General features: G+C 43.0%; 1 protein-coding gene across 4 annotated transcripts in view; it reads left to right on the top strand.

Annotated features, from left to right (window-relative positions):
* The window catches only part of LOC126106314 (1-phosphatidylinositol 4,5-bisphosphate phosphodiesterase), a 409,255-nt gene that overhangs the window by 325,133 nt on the left and 67,922 nt on the right, over window positions 1-16,200 (top strand). For all 4 annotated transcript variants that reach the window (XM_049912540.1, XM_049912541.1, XM_049912542.1 and 1 more), the window contains 2 exons: window positions 2,009-2,219; window positions 12,241-12,334. In XM_049912540.1, coding sequence (XP_049768497.1) covers window positions 2,009-2,219; window positions 12,241-12,334 — 305 coding nt within the window. The remainder of the gene's footprint in view (window positions 1-2,008; window positions 2,220-12,240; window positions 12,335-16,200) is intronic.

Below are 16,200 nucleotides of genomic sequence, written 5' to 3'. Positions count from 1 at the left end.
ATTATATTACTGCTTTAGCTTGTTCTGATGCTACTGGTCACCATTGATTGCTTATGCTCATCACTGGTCAAAGTAAGAAACCACTTTGTTTCAAACATTGAACAGACATATTAATGTCTACCATAGATAATGTTTACGTTTCACAAAAGAGCATCTGGATGTATAGTACAATACTACAAAATGGTTTTTGACCCTCTGTAAAAGTTAAGCAGTTAAAGAATGGCAAAAGGGAAAAAGCATTAGCACTTTTTGACAACACATCAACTCAGCCTCACCTGACATCTTAAACAAGCAGAATAAGTTTCTAAAAGATTTTCTTAACATAATCTGCTTATTACATTTTATGGATTGAGGTATTATTGAGACTTTCAAATGATGATATAGAAAAGAATTGTTACATAAGTTATTCTTAGAAAGAGGAGAGGAGGGAAAAGAAAATCTGTTAAGAAACAATAAAAATATTGATGTAAAAGAGGCATCCTGCATAATCGTACAAGCATGGGGTAGTGTAAAGGGACAGATTCTGAAAAAACACATGGAATGAAATTTTGGATATAGTTGAAAGCTCTAAATGTCCGATTGAAAATGACAAACAGAAAGATGTAGCTGAAATGCTCAGTATGACGAGTGAACTCACTTGACATGAATGTTAGGAGGAAGACGTAGAGTGGATGAGTGTCGACAAACGAGGGCACCAAATCGTGCAGGATAACAAAATTGTAAATCTCATCACTGATAAAGCTGATGCCACCAGCATCTCATCATCTAGTGATCCAGAAACTGAAGACAAAAATATGACGCCTACTTCTAAAGCATATGCATGTTTAGATACTGCCTTACATTGATTTGAAGCTGAAGATGACAGCGACCAGCATCACATATCAGTCCTGGAAAAAGTGGGTTGCTTAGCTGCTCGTAAGTGGGTAAGCTTGCTTAGACAGACCAAAATTAAGAATTTTTTTATGGATTAATTCATATGTATTAAACAGTTCTTTGTTTACTATTTTGTGCTGCATACATTCCTATTGTGCTTGCCTTTCTAATAACAAAAGAGATTCATGTTATTACAAATGTGTGTAGTTTTTATTGGTAAATTGATAAATAAAAGCATACAGTTTGATTATCCGAATAAACCAGTTTTCCAAACACCCGTGCTCCCCCGGGACAACGAACCAACCAATTTTGATAATTGAAGCACTACTGTACCACCACTTCATATAAAAAGCATGCACTCTGCATGCAGTAATGTCATTTTCAATGATCTTCACTCTTTCACTGGTAATTCGTATATTTCCAGATGTTCTCAAACTAGCAAAAGTCGTGCCACTGCTGAAAAAGCATTGTACTAATACGTTATTCGGCTACCAGACTATGCAACAGTTAAACAAATGTTATAGTTTCATTGCTCAACGTTGTGGCCTTGGAAAGTTTTGGTCTACCTGAACAGTAATTTTCATGTGTGTGGACTGTACTTCGAAATACGTCAGATGACAGAAACTTGCTGCCTTATTTCACAAAATAGCCCTGCAGAACCCAGTAAAGGGATTGAGTGAATGAATGAATGATGAATGAATGAATGAAATTAAAAATGTACTGAGAAAAGCATACATATTTTTAGTTTTTCAGTTTCAACATTTTGCTGGCAGGGAGCCAGCGACTTTATTAAATTTCTTAAAGCAATTATTAATGATTGTCTTGGTAAGAGGCATATGTGGATTGTAGCATGTATTCTGTAGATATTTATAAAGCATGTGTTTCCACGCTGATGTTTAGTATTAAGATGAGGCACTGTCACTGCAGCATCAATGGGTCAGGTTCGAAAATGAACCTTTAAAATCTGAAGTTAGTCACCTAATATAGATACTGCAACTGCTGACAGAATTGTTAAGTGTACATTCTCAGCACGGAAATAGTTCTCGCTTTCCTACCTGCCTAAGTGAGAAGTAGTCTGTAACAAATAGTGTCTGCAACAATTATGGTCAGGCTCACTTTTTTCCTCCCCCCACAGAGAAGCTGACAAAGGACGGACTGATTCGGTACCTGATGTCCGATGAGAATGCGCCCGTCTTCCTGGACCGGCTGGACTTCTACATGGACATGGACCAGCCACTGGCCCACTACTACATCAACAGCTCGCACAACACCTACCTGACGGGCCGCCAGTTCGGCGGCAAGTCCTCCGTCGAGATGTACCGCCAGGTGCTACTGGCAGGCTGCAGGTGAGGAACGGAAGGTGCTCGATCAGGCCATTGTGGCAGTCTGTTGTGTGATTAAAAAAGTAGATTTATCCTTAGTGCCCACACACACTCTCTTTCTTGCTTTTGGTAGAGTGGTGCTTCTATCAAAGATCAAAGCAGGCTACAAAGTTATCACAGTACAACCGTACATTCCTAACTCGATGCAGTGCTACAAGTGTCGTCATTGCAACCACACCCGACTGTCCTGTCGACGCTCGGCCAAATGCGTAACCTGCGGTAGGGATATTCACGAGGGTGATTATCCGCCTCTTTCTCCCTGCTGTATCAACTGCAATGTTAACCGTGCTGTGAAATTGTCCAGTGCATCTCGAGTGGGCTGTCCAGGAGATCTGGGTGGAGGAAAAATTGGCTTACCCGGTTGCTCGGAAGTTGTTGGCTAGTCGGAAACCATGGGTTGTACCATCTGGCACCTACAGTACTGTTCTTGCCACATCTCGCTCCACAAAGGACGTGGCCATGTAGACACATGACCTAAAATTTAACACCATGGTTGTGAAATTGACCAGCATCATGGTAATGTGCCTGTCTCCTCCTCCAGCTGTGCAACAATCCTCGAAACTTTTGCCTCATGGGGCAAAGTCACCTGCTACACAACTGACAGGCCAGAGAGGACAGAAGGAATACTCTTGCGAAGACTTCCTACATCTCTTCAGCCAATAAACATCTGAGTCTTTCTCTACCAGCCGGAAAGTCTCCAAGAAGTCAAACGAAGGGAAATGGACTTCTCCTTTGCCGACTCGGAGATCCTCTCCGACGTTGTTGCCACGTGATACCCTTGCCTGACCGACCTCCGTGTCGCCAGTGTGCACCGCTGATCATTTTCCTGCCATGGACTCCAGAGACTGACAGATGGAGAATGCTGATGCCTCTGTAGACCTTATGGAGCAGGATCCTCCAGCCTTCATGCACTGTATTTTTTCCCTCCTCTCCTTTCCCCTTCACGATTCTCCTGTGGAATGTTCGCGTCCTTCGCTCCAATAAAGGGGACTTATGGCTATTCTTAGAATCACAGCTTCCACTTGTTCTCTGCCTCCAGGATACAAAGTTGCATCCTCATGACAGCTTTGAACTCTCGTATTTCTTCCTGGTCTGCTTTGACCATCCCCTGAGGAGGACATTCCATCTCATAGAGGAGTGATGCTGCTCATCCAGGATAACATTTATAGTCAACCCGTCTTCCTGACTACCCAGCTTCAAGCTGTTGCAATCTGCCTTTTGCTTGCTCACTTGACCTTTTCCGTTTGTACTGTTTGCATCCCTCCATCATTCGATGTCACCAGGACAGACTTCCTCTAGCTTATTGGGCAGTTATTGCGCCCCTTTCTTGGTGACTTTAATGCACACTGTCGCCTTTGGGATCCTCCCAGAACCTCTCCAAGAGGTGTGCTCGTGTTTGACCTTCTCAGTCAACTTAACTTCATCTGCTTTAACATGGGATCACCCACATTCCTTTCAGACTCCACACACATCTATTCCCATTTGGACATATCCCTCTGCACTGCCCAGCTTGCCCATCATCTTGAGTGGTCTGTTCTGTCTGACACATACTCAAGTGACCATTTCCCATGTGCTGTCTGTATACTGACACCTACTCCACCTACGTGCACACCCAGATGGCAGCTTTCTAAGGTCGAATGGAGGCTTTACTCCTCCCTGGTGACCTTTGATGAACAACATTTTCACTGTTGTGATGACAAGGTAGAATATCTTACAAATGTCAACCTTACTACTGCAGAACATTCCATTCCTCGCATTTCTTCTTTAGCATGCCGTGTCCCAGTCTCTTGGTTGACTGGGGCATGCTGCGATGCAATTCGTGCATGGAGACATGCTCTCCACATTTGTAACCATCATCCTAAGATGCCAAACTGCGATCACAATAAACAGCTGCACAATATCATGTTCTTCGGAATAGCAAAAAAGCTAACAGGATCTAATTTGCTAGTAGTTTTATTAGTTCCACTCCCTCTTCTGTCATGTGGACCAACCTCTGATGGCTCGCTGGAACCTTGGTCCATTCCCAAATTTCTGGCCTGGACATAACAGGGGATATCATAGTGGACCCTATTGCTATCTCCAACACCTTGGGCTGCCATTTTGCAGAGATTTTGAGTCCTCCCACTATCACCCTGCCTTCCTCCATCAGAAACAAGTGGAGGAGGCTTGGGCAATAACCCTTCTCTTCTCAGAATAGTGAAAGCTAGAAGGCCGCCTTTACTATCAGGAAGATCATGCTCTTACTTCATCACAATCTTCTGCCCCAGGGCCAGACAATGTTCACATTCAGATGTTGCAGCACCCTTCTCTTGCGGGCAAGCAATTTCTCTATCATATGTACAACCACTTCAGGGCAGAGGGCACGTTTTCCAGTCACTGGCGGGAAGCCAGTGTTGTACCCATACCTAAGCCTGGTAAGGACAAACACCTTCCTTCAAGCTACTGCCCCATTTCTCTCACCAGCTGTGTTTGCAAGTTGATGGAATGTGTGATTCATGCCCTGCTGGTTTGCTGGCTTGAATCTCGCAATTTACTAAACACTGTACAGTGTGAATTTCAAGCCCAGCATTAAGCAGTTAACCATCTCGTTACGTTGTCCACCCATGCCGTGAATGGTTTTCTGTGGAAATCCTAGATTGTGGCTGTGTTTTTTGATTTGGGGAAAGTGTATGACACCTGCTGGAGGACTGGTATCCTCTGTACACTCTACACATGGGGCTTCCGTGGTTGCATGTCCCATTTCCTCGAGAAATTTTTAACAGACTGAGGTTTAAAGGTACGTGTGGATTCTGCCTTGTCAGACAACTTTATCCAGAAAAACGATGTGCCTCAGGGTTCCGTCCTGAGTGTCATCCTCTTTGCTATTGTGATTAACCATATAATGGCCTGTCTCCCACTGGTCATATCCGGCTTCCTTTTTGTTGGCGATTTTTCTGTCTGTTGCAGTTCTCCATGGCATATTCAGCAATGTCTTGATCACCTTTACTTGTGGAGTGTTTACCTTGGCCTGGTTGAGAGACTGTATGCAGAAGCTGACTGACTACCACTATCCTACCACCATGACTTTCTCCTCAGCAGATACGCATGCCATATGTCTGCCATGCATGGCCACCCATTCTGTACCACCTCCTTCGATAACTCCTTTGATCGCCAGTGTGGGGCGTGTCCCTCTTCTGTTACCTCCTGGAGTTCGTTGGCTATTGCTCTGACAGCTTAACTTCACGCTACCTGAACCTTCCCCACCTTGGCCTTCATTCGCTTCCTGAGGACACTACTCCAGCCTAGCTCTATTGGCTTCAGTTTCACAATCTTCACACAGAACTTTACGATAGTACTTTTGTGTACGCTGATGGCTCTCAGACTGACTGTGGTGTATGGTGTTCCTTCATAATTGGCACCGCCTTTTTTTAGTGTCCGCTTCTGGGACACTGGTGAGTATTTACAGCAGAACTCTTTGCCCTGTATCAGGCCATACAGTACATCCGATGACACAGGCTTTTCAATTGCGTCATCTGGTCAGACACTCTCGGTGCCCTTCACTGACAAGAATTCTCTTACTGATGATATAGTTGAAGAGATTGAAAAGCTACGCGGTCATACGGGTCAAAAGGAGGTACACTGTTTTCTTTCCTCTGTAAAGTAAGGAAAGGTTCAGTGACATTTAATGTATATAATATAGCAACAAAGGTCATTTTTAGGGATCCGTCAAAATGGTTAACGCTATTTTTGTCAGCGTTTTTGTCCTTCTTGTGTATGTCTGCCTGAATAAAACCCAGAATATAATGTAAATGGATAGATTAAAAATCGGCTCACCAAGCGGCAGCAGGGGAACACACACACAAAAGGATTTCAAACAATGGAAAATCCAGGATGGAATGTAACAATATTATCACACACACACACACACACACACACACACACACACACACACACACACACACAGAGAGAGAGAGAGAGAGAGAGAGAGAGAGAGAGAGAGAGAGAGAGAGAGAGAGAGAGAGAGAGACTGCAGTCTCAGGCAACTGAAACCACACAGTTTATTTATATCATTTTAGTTTTCTACATTTTTCTACGTCTTTCATTTTTTGACCAGTCTATTTTTCACCGTTCTCCCTCCCAACTCTGTTACATAAAATGCACTTAGCTTTTCACTCTTATTAACTTGTGCACAATGTTTTAGAAGTAATCTCTGTTTTACATATTACCCTGTCTTCCAACTTTAAGCTCTCAGGTTTTCAAATCTCCATCCCCAACAATCAGTCTTCTTTTCTCATCCTGTGCGGTAAGTCTCTCCTTACCTGGGTTCTGGGTGACTTTTCTGAACTGTACCCCTTTCCCTAAACATCTCCAGTCCTTTTCCTTCGCCCCTCTTCCTTCCTCTTCAACTCTTCTACCAGAAGAAGGAGCCATTGGCTCCGAAAGCTTGTAAACATTAAATCCTTTTGTGTGTCCCACTGCCGCCGCTTGGTGAGTAGATTTTTTTTATCTATCCATATACATTATATATCTAAAAACAAAGATGCTGTAACTTACAAAACGAAAGCTTTGGTATGTTGATAGAGACAATAAAAAACACACAAACACACACACACAAATTTCAAGCTTTCACAACCCAAGGTTGCTTCATCAGGAAAGAGGGAAGGAGAGAGAAAGACAAAAGGAGTGGGTTTTAAGGGAGAGGGTAAGGAGTCATTCCAATCCCAGGTGTGGAAAGACTTAAGTTTTGGGGAAAGAAGGACAGGTATACACTCGCTCGCACGCGTGCCCCCCCCCCCCCCCCCCCCCCCCCACACACACACACAAATATACAGACACAGGCTGACATGTGTAAATGCAAATAGGTTGGGCAGAGATGTCAGTCGAGGTGGAAGTACAAAGGCAAATATGTTGTTGAATGACAGGTGAGGTACGCGCGGCAGCAACTTGAAATTAGTGGAAGTTGAGGCCTGGTGGGTAATGGGAAGAGAGAATATATTCAAGAGCAAGGTGATCCTCATTACCAATAAACACTGTCTGACTTTTCCGCCCATGCGAGTGGACAGTTTGTTGCTGGTCATTCCCACATAAAAGGCTTCACAGTGTAGGCATGCCAGTTGGTAAATCATGTGGGTGCTTTCACACGTGGCTCTGTCTTTGATCATGTACAACTTCCGGGTTACAGGACTGGAGTAGGTGGTGGTGGTGGTGGTGGTGGTGGGAGGGTGCATGGGACAGGTTTTACACCGGGGGCGGTTACAAGGGTAGGAGCCAGAGGGTAGGGAAGGTGGTTTGGGGATTTCATAGGGATGAACTAAGAGGTTACGAAGGTTAGGTGGACGGTGGAAAGACACTCTTGGTGGAGTGGGGAGGATTTCATGAAAGATGGATCTCATTTCAGGGCAGGATTTGAGGAAGTTGTATCCCTGCCGGAGACCCACATTCAGAGTCTGATCCAGTCCCGGAAAATATCCTGTCACAAGGGGGGCACTTTTGGGGTTCTTCTGTAGGAGGTTCTGGGTTTAAGGGTATGAGGAAGTGCCTCTAGCTATTTGCTTCTGTACCAGGTCAGGATTGTAGTTGCGGGATGCGAAAGCTGTTTTCAGATTATTGGTGTAATGGTTCAGGGATTCAGGACTGGAGCAGATTCGTTTGCCATGAAGACCTAAGCTGTAGGGAAGCGACCGTTTGATATGGAACAGGTGGCAGCTGTCAAAATGGAGGTACTGTTGCTTGTTGGTGGGTTTGATGAGGACGGATGTGTGAAGCTGGCCATTGGACAGATTGAGGTCAACGTCGAGGAAAGTGGCATGGGATTTGGAGTAGGACCAGGTGACTCTGGTGGAACCAAAGGAGTTGAGGTTGGAGAGGAAATTCTGGAGTCCTTCTTAACTGTGAGTGCAGATCATGAAGATGTCATCAAGAAATCTGTACCAAACTTTGGGTTGGCAGGCTTGGGTAAGCAAGAAGGCTTCCTCTAAGTCACCCATAAATAGGTTGGCATATGAGGGGGCCATCCTGGTACCCATGATTGTTCCCTTTAATTGTTGGTATGTCTGGCCTTCAAAAGTGAAGAAGTTGTGGGTTAGGATAAAGCTGGCTAAGGTAATGAGGAAAGAGGTTTTAGGTAGGGTAACAGCATCCCCACAACGACCCCATTAAGTTTTATTTACATTCCCTCTGCAAACATGCCTTCGCTCTAGCCAGATTACGCTCCCGTATTTTAGTTACTCAGGCTTGTCTGACATTTGGCATTACCCCCAAAGGCCTCACACTAGAAAGTTCCCATCTCTCGCTGTAACCCTTCTTTCCATCAGTCCCTATACCAGTTCCTAACTGAACAATCCATAGCCCTCACCTACACATCAACTCAGCCAATGAACACACCCATCAACTCCTGTCCCCAATAAAAGTCCTCAATCTTTCCTCTCCCACATCCACGCCAGCTGTTCAGAGCATCCTCCTACAGGCCAACCGCAAATTAGAACAGCATGCCAACCTCCACCTCAAAAACCTGTCCAATCTCCTGGTTTCCCACCTCTGGAAAGGCAACTCACTCACCCTCCACAACCTTTCCAACAAACCTCAACCTCCTCTCATTGCACACAGACCCAGTCTCTGCCATCTACTCAATCTCCCACTTCCAGCTCCAGTCCCTACAAAACCTCAAAATTGTCATCAACACAATCTGGAACCACAACACCCCAATTCAGTAGTTAACCTTTCCTCCAAACCTCTGTCCCAATCCGAAACCTCTGTCCTATCCAAAGGCCTACTCCCAGATTCAACTAAACAGCCCTCATCAAAGATTTACTGTCCTACACTCATACTCTCTGCTGGAAATATCACTTTGTCATGAAGAAAAATAATCCTAATCCTACTCCTAATGATCCAACTCCCCAAGACACTATCCAAATTGAACCCTGTTTGGAACAGTTCCGTCCTCCGTCACGGTGGGACCCACCTCCTCGTCCACAAAATCACCCTCTCCAAACCTTCCAGGAATTTCTCACTTCCATCCTTGCCTCTCAATCCTTCTTGAAAAGCCTTAATTCTACTCCCAACATCACCACAGCTGAAGCCCAGGCTATCCGTGATCTGATGGCTGACCGATCCATCGTCATTCTTCCGGCTGACAAGGGTTCCACGACCGTAGTACTTGATTGTCAGGAGTATGTGGCTGAGGGACTGCGTTAACTTTCAGATAACACTACATACAAAGTTTGCCAAGGTAATCCCATTCCTGATGTCCAGGCAGAGCTTCAAGGAATCCTCAGAACCTTAGGCCCCCTACAAAACCTTTCACTTGACTCCATCAACCTCCTGACCCCACCGACACCCCACACCCCTACCTTCTACCTACTTCCTAAAATTCACAAACCCAATCATCCCGGCCGCCCCATTCATTGTAGCTGGTTACCAAGCCCCCACAGAAAGTATCTCTGCCTACGTAGATCAACACCTTCAACCCATTACATGCAGTCTCCCATCCTTTATCAAAGACACCAACCATTTTCTCGAATGCCTGGAATCCTTCCCCAATCTGTTACCCCCGGAAACCATCCTTGTAACCATTGATGCCACTTCCTTATACAGAAATCTCCCGCGCGTCCAGGGCTTCACTGCTATGGAGCACTTCCTTTCACGCCAATGACCTGCTATCCTACCTAAAACCGCTTTCCTCATTACCTTAGCTAGCTTCATCCTAACCCACAACTTCATCACTTTTGAAGGCCAGACATACCAACAATTAAAGGGAACAACCATGGGTACCAGGATGGCCCCCTCATACGCCAACCGATTTATGGGTGACTTAGAGGAAGCCTTCTTGCTTACCCAAGCCTGCCAACCCAAAGTTTGGTACAGATTTATTGATGACATCTTCATGATCTGGAATCACAGTGAAGAACAACTCCAGAATCCAAATCCCATGCCACTTTCCTCGACGTTGACCTCAATCTGTCCAATGGCCAGCTTCACACATTCGTCCACATCAAACCCACCAACAAGCAACAGTACCTCCATTTTGACAGCTGCAACCCATTCCATATCAAACGGTCGCTTCCCTACAGCTTAGGTCTTCATGGCAAAAGAATCTGCTCCAGTCCTGAATCCCTGAACCATTACACCAATAACCTGAAAACAGCTTTCGCATCCCGCAACTACCCTCCCGACCTGGTACAGAAGCAAATAACTAGAGCCACTTCCTCATCCCCTCAAACCCAGAATCAGACTCTGAATGTGGCTCTCCAGCAGGGATATGACTTCCTCAAATCCTGCTCTGAAATGAGATCCATCCTTCATGAAATTCTCCCCACTCCACCAAGAGTGTCTTTCCGCCGTCCACCTAACCTTCATAACCTCTTGGTTCATCCCTATGAAATCCCCAAACCACCTTCCCTACCCTCTGGTTCCTACCCTTGTAACCGCCCCTGGTGTAAGACCTGTCCCATGCACCCTCCCACCACCACCTACTCCAGTCCTGTAACCCGGAAGGTGTACACGATCAAAGGCAGAGCCACGTGTGAAAGCACCCCCGTGATTTACCAACTGACATGCCTACACTGTGAAGCCTTCTATGTGGGAATGACCAGCAACAAACTGTCCATTCGCATGAGCGGACCCAGGCAGACAGTGTTTGTTGGTAATGAGGATCACCCTTTTCCTGAACAGGCCTTGGTGCATGGCCAGCACATCTTGGCACAGTGTTACACCATCCGGGTTATCTGGATACTTCCCACTGACACCAACCTGTCAGAACTCCGGAGATGGGAACTTGCCCTTGAATATATTCTCTCTTCCCGTTACCCACCTGGCCTCAACCTCCGCTAATTTCAAGTTGCTGCCACATGTACCTCACCTGTCATTCAACATCATCTTTGCCTCTGTACTTCCACCTCGACTGACATCTCTGGTAGAGCACTTGCCTGTGAAAGGCAAAGGTCCCGAGTTCGAGTCTCGGTCCGGCACACAGTTTTAATCTGCCAGGAAGTTTCATATCAGCGCACACTCCGCTGTAGAGTGAAAATTTCATTCTACTATTTCCTACATTTTATAAATAAAATACGGTGTTATTAAAGGGTTTTAATTAATGTTTAAAACAGATAAAAAAAATCTGTTTTTGGTATTTTTACCCAACTACATTCTAAACCACACGTGAGAGGGGTAGGGGGGAGGGATTTCCACCACATCTCATTAAATCTCACCATGGGGAAGGGAGGGGGCGGGGTCGAAATTTTAAAGAAAATACCACACATCAGTAATGGATGTCACCTTATAACAAGAGTGAATTTAGGATGAACTTTTCAATTCATGACCACAATACTAGAAGCAGAAATAATTTTTGCATGCGTTATGTCCTCCTGCTTATGGTTTAGAGTGGAGTTTTATGATCCGTCTTTTAATGGTTTGTTAGCAGACATCAGAAAGGAAGTTGAGGGTCCCAAATATTCAGTACTGAAATAAAATTGTAGGTTATTAGCATCTCCTGCAATTTATCCAAATATTTCCACTAGAAGATGTAAATTCTAGTTGACACTATAAAGTTCATACTGTACAGGCTGTTAATGGCACCAGTATACAGGTATTTCCCAAAGTCACTAAACATACTTAAATGATCAGTTACAGGTATTTCCCAAAGTCACTAAACATACTTAAATGATCAGTATGAAGTTGTAGATAAAAATAGTGACACAGTAGTGTAAGATGAGTATGGTATCATCATTTACTTCTAATATCTATCTATAAATAAAGTAATGTATCGGCAGCTCCTGGTGGTACATAACTGTGAGTCTCTTGAGGTATATTTTACACTTTGCGAAATACACAGATTCTTTTGTGATACTGTCAAAGTAAATAACCTATTCTGGCTTATATTAATGTGCTTGTAGCTTTATTCGGTTATATTTCATAAGAGAATGTTATAAAATGCATTTTTAACATCTGAAAAACTGTATTAATTCTGAATTCGTCAAAGTGAACTAATGTGAACTACTGTTCGACATAACAGGTGTGTTGAATTAGACTGTTGGGATGGCACAAAAGATGATGAAGAACCGATAATAACTCACGGAAAGGCCATGTGCACAGATATTTTGTTCAAGGTGAGTGAGGTTCAGCATTTGTTTTCTATTCTATTATTAGGCTCTTTATAAATATATAGTAAGATAGTGAAGTGTTAAAAATACGGTCACAGTAATTTACGTGTATGCCCTGTCACAAGAATTTGTCACAATATATAGACTGTTGCAACAGGTATATTTTTAAAACTTTTTAAAGAATATTTTACAAAATCCTTTGACAATGTTATGAAAGGCTGCTTACCAGAGATAGTGAGTCGCAGACAGGCACAACAAGAAGACTGCTAAACAAGTGAGCATTCGGCCAGCAGACCTTCTTGTAAAGTATACAACACACACACGTTCACACAAGCACAACTCTCTCTCTCTCTCTCTCTCTCTCTCTCTCTCTCTCTCTCTCACACACACACACACACACACACACACACACACACACGACCGTTATCTCTGGCCACTGAGGCCAGACAATTAATCCATCCTGGATGTGTTGTTGTTCCAAAATGTTTTAATATTCTTGATTGCAAAAAATATATTAAATTGCAATTGACTACAAGTTTAGGTCCTAAACAAGCCTTTTCAGATCTGAAAAAATAATCAGAAACAGAAAATTCCCTTAATCTAAATTGACTTTCACAAACTTCAAGAACAAACATATTTTAAGGTTATTGTTGTTGTTGTTGTTGTTGTGGTTGTGGTTGTGGTCTTCAGTCCAGAAACTGGTTTGATGCAGCTCTCTGTGCTACTCTATCCTGTGGAAGCTTCATCATCTCCCAGTACCTACTGTAACCTACATCCTTCTGAATCTGCTTAGTGTATTCATCTCTTGGTATCCCTCTACGATTTTTACCCTCCACGCTGCCTTCCAACACTAAATTGGTGATGCCTTGATGCCTCAGAACATGTCCTACCAACTGATCCCTTCTTCTAGTCAAGTTGTGCCACAAATTCCTCTTCTCCTTCTGTTCAGCACCACCTCGTTAGTTATGTGATCTACCCATCTAATCTTCAGCATTCTTCTGTAGCACCAAGTTTCAAAAGCTTCTATTCTCTCCTTGTCTAAACTATTTATCATCCATGTTTCACTTCCATACATGGCTACACTCCATACAAATACTTTCAGAAACGACTTCCTGACACATACCTCTATAATCAATGTTAACAAATTTCTCTTCTTCAGAAACACTTTCCTTGCCATTGCCAGTCTACATTTTATATCCTCTCTACTTCGGCCATCGTCTGTTACTTTGCTCCCCAAATAACAAACCTCATCTACTATTATAAGTTCTCATTTCCTAATCCAATTCCCTCAGCATCACCTGGCTTAATATGACTACATTCCATTATCCTCATTTTGCTTTTGTTGATGTTCATCTTATATCCTCCTTTCAAGACACGGTCGATTCCGTTCAGCTGCTCTTCCAGGTCCATTGCTGACAGAATTACAATGTCATTGGCGAACCTCAAAGTTTTTATTTCTTCCCCATGGATTTTAATTCCTACTCCAAATTTTTCTTTTGTTTCCTTTACTGCTTGCTCAATATACAGATTGAATAACATCGGGGATAGGCTACAACCCTGTCTCACTCCCTTCCCAACCACTGCCTTGCCCCTCGACTGCCATCTGGTTTCTGTACAAATTGTAAATAGCCTCTCGCTCCCTGTATTTTAGCCCTACCCCCTTCAGATTTTGAAAGAAAATATTCCAATCAACATTGTCAAAAGCCTTCTCTAAGTCTACAAATGCTAGAAATGTAGGTTTGCCTTTCCTTAACCTATCTTCTAAGATAAGTCATAGGGTCAGTATTGCCTCATGTGCTCCAACATTTCTATGGAATCAAAACTGATCTTCCATGCTTTTGGATTCTACCAGTTTTTCCATTTGTCTGTAAAGAATTCGCGTTAGTATTTTGCAGCATTGACTTATTAAACTGATAGTTCGGTAATTTTCACATCTGTCAGCACCTGCTTTCTTTGGGATTGGAATTATTATATTCTTTTTGAAGTCTGAGGGTATTTCGCCTGTCTCGTACATCTTGCTCACCAGATGGTAGAGTTTTGTCAGGACTGGCTCTCCCAAGGCTGTCAGTAGTTCTAATGGAATGTTGTCTACCCCCGGGGCCTTGTTTCGACTCAGGTCTTTCAGTGCTCTGTCAACTCTTCACACAGTATCATATCTCCCATTTCATCTTTCTCCACATCCTCTTCCATTTCCATAATATTGTCCTCAAGTACATCGCCCTTGTATAGACCCTCTATATACTCTCCACCTTTCTGCTTTCCCTTCTTTGCTTAGAACTGGGTTTCCACCTGAGCTCTTGATATTCATACAAGTGGTTCTCTTCCCTCCAAAGGTTTCTTTAATTTTCCTGTTGGCAGTATCTATCTTATCCCTAGTGAGATAAGCCTCTACATCCTTACCTTTGTCCTCTAGCCATCCCTGCTTAGCTATTTTGCACTTCCTGTCGATCTAATTTTTGAGACATTTGTATTCCTTTTTGCCCGCTTCATGTACTGCATTTTTATATTTTCTCCTTTCATCAATTAAATTCAATATTTCTTCTTTTACCCAAGGACTTCTCTTAGCCCTCGTCTTTTTACCTACTTGATCCTCTGCTGCCTTCACTATTTCATCTCTCAAAGCTACCCATTCTTCTTCTACTGTATTTCTTTCCACTGCTATTGTAAGTCATTCCCTAATATTCTCTCTGAAACTCTCTACAACCCCTGGTTCTTTTAGTTTATCCAGGTAATTTATTTCAAGGTAATTAACATTAAACAATAACATCATACCACTTGTGGTGAAAACACTCTGTCTACATGCACTGTAGACTACTGTGCCTTATCAATATCAAGCATGTGGAATACAGAAGAAAGCAAATTCTGTCAAGTTTGTTCTTCACCATTTGATATGATTAGAACACCCACTGCTGTGTACACTTGTCAGCTACAATCAAAAATTGCCAGAAGAACTGCAGGGGGTACTCAAATAATCACAGTTACAATTCAAATAACACAGTAGAAATATTATTAGTATGATGGTAATATGAGAACATAAATGAAAAATTCAACTCACAGTACAAAGGTCAGTTTTGCAGTGGCTATGTCAGGAGTATATAAGAGCATATTGTAGCTATCAGAAGGCAACTATTTAAACTAAGTCGAAACCAAGTAGTGTAATATGCATTTAAAAAAGAAAAAAAAATGAGTACAGCTAAAAAATGTTATAACCTAGTATTTACAATAACAATTTTTGAGGCTGCCAGTCTACCAGTGTGATAGAGACATCACTTTCCAGTATGTGTAGGCAGCAGAGACAGTGTCGATGCGCACATGCGGGAGATGATAGTGCTAGTTGCAGCATTCCGTGCAGAACGAATTTGAAACCATTACTTGAAACTCTTCAGATTCCAAACTTGCAATGTATTTATTAAAGATCATCAAAATTTTTGAAAAAATAGTTTTGATTAATTTGTGTTGTTCATGTAGTTGTAGTTCAGGATTTCTGTTTCCTCCAACAATTTGAGCATTCTTCTTTTCGGTGCACTGTGCAGCTCCTCCGTATTATGCCTCTTACCCTGCATTGCATGCCCCTCTTAGCTCTGTGCATCCCAAATTCAGTTCTGTTCTGGGAGTATTTGTGCTCCTTAAAATGAGTTTCAAACAGATAGCCTGTGTGACTAATATAATACTTGTCACAGTCTTTACATTTGATTGCAGTTTCTGTTTGGTGCCAACAAGCACACACTGCAGTTAGCATTCTGATGGCTTCAAATAGTGACAGACTTCACCAACTTTCCGCATATTTTCGCAGTTCACATTCTTCATATTGATGAATTACATTTAGTAATGAGGATGTGCAAACTTTGTTCTCAGGTACACTTCTTAATAAG

Source organism: Schistocerca cancellata, chromosome 10, assembly GCF_023864275.1.
Source record: "Schistocerca cancellata isolate TAMUIC-IGC-003103 chromosome 10, iqSchCanc2.1, whole genome shotgun sequence".
Lineage (NCBI taxonomy): Eukaryota > Metazoa > Arthropoda > Insecta > Orthoptera > Acrididae > Schistocerca > Schistocerca cancellata.
The sequence above is the reverse complement of the archived record's forward strand: the minus strand, read 5'-3'. Positions and strand labels throughout refer to the sequence as shown.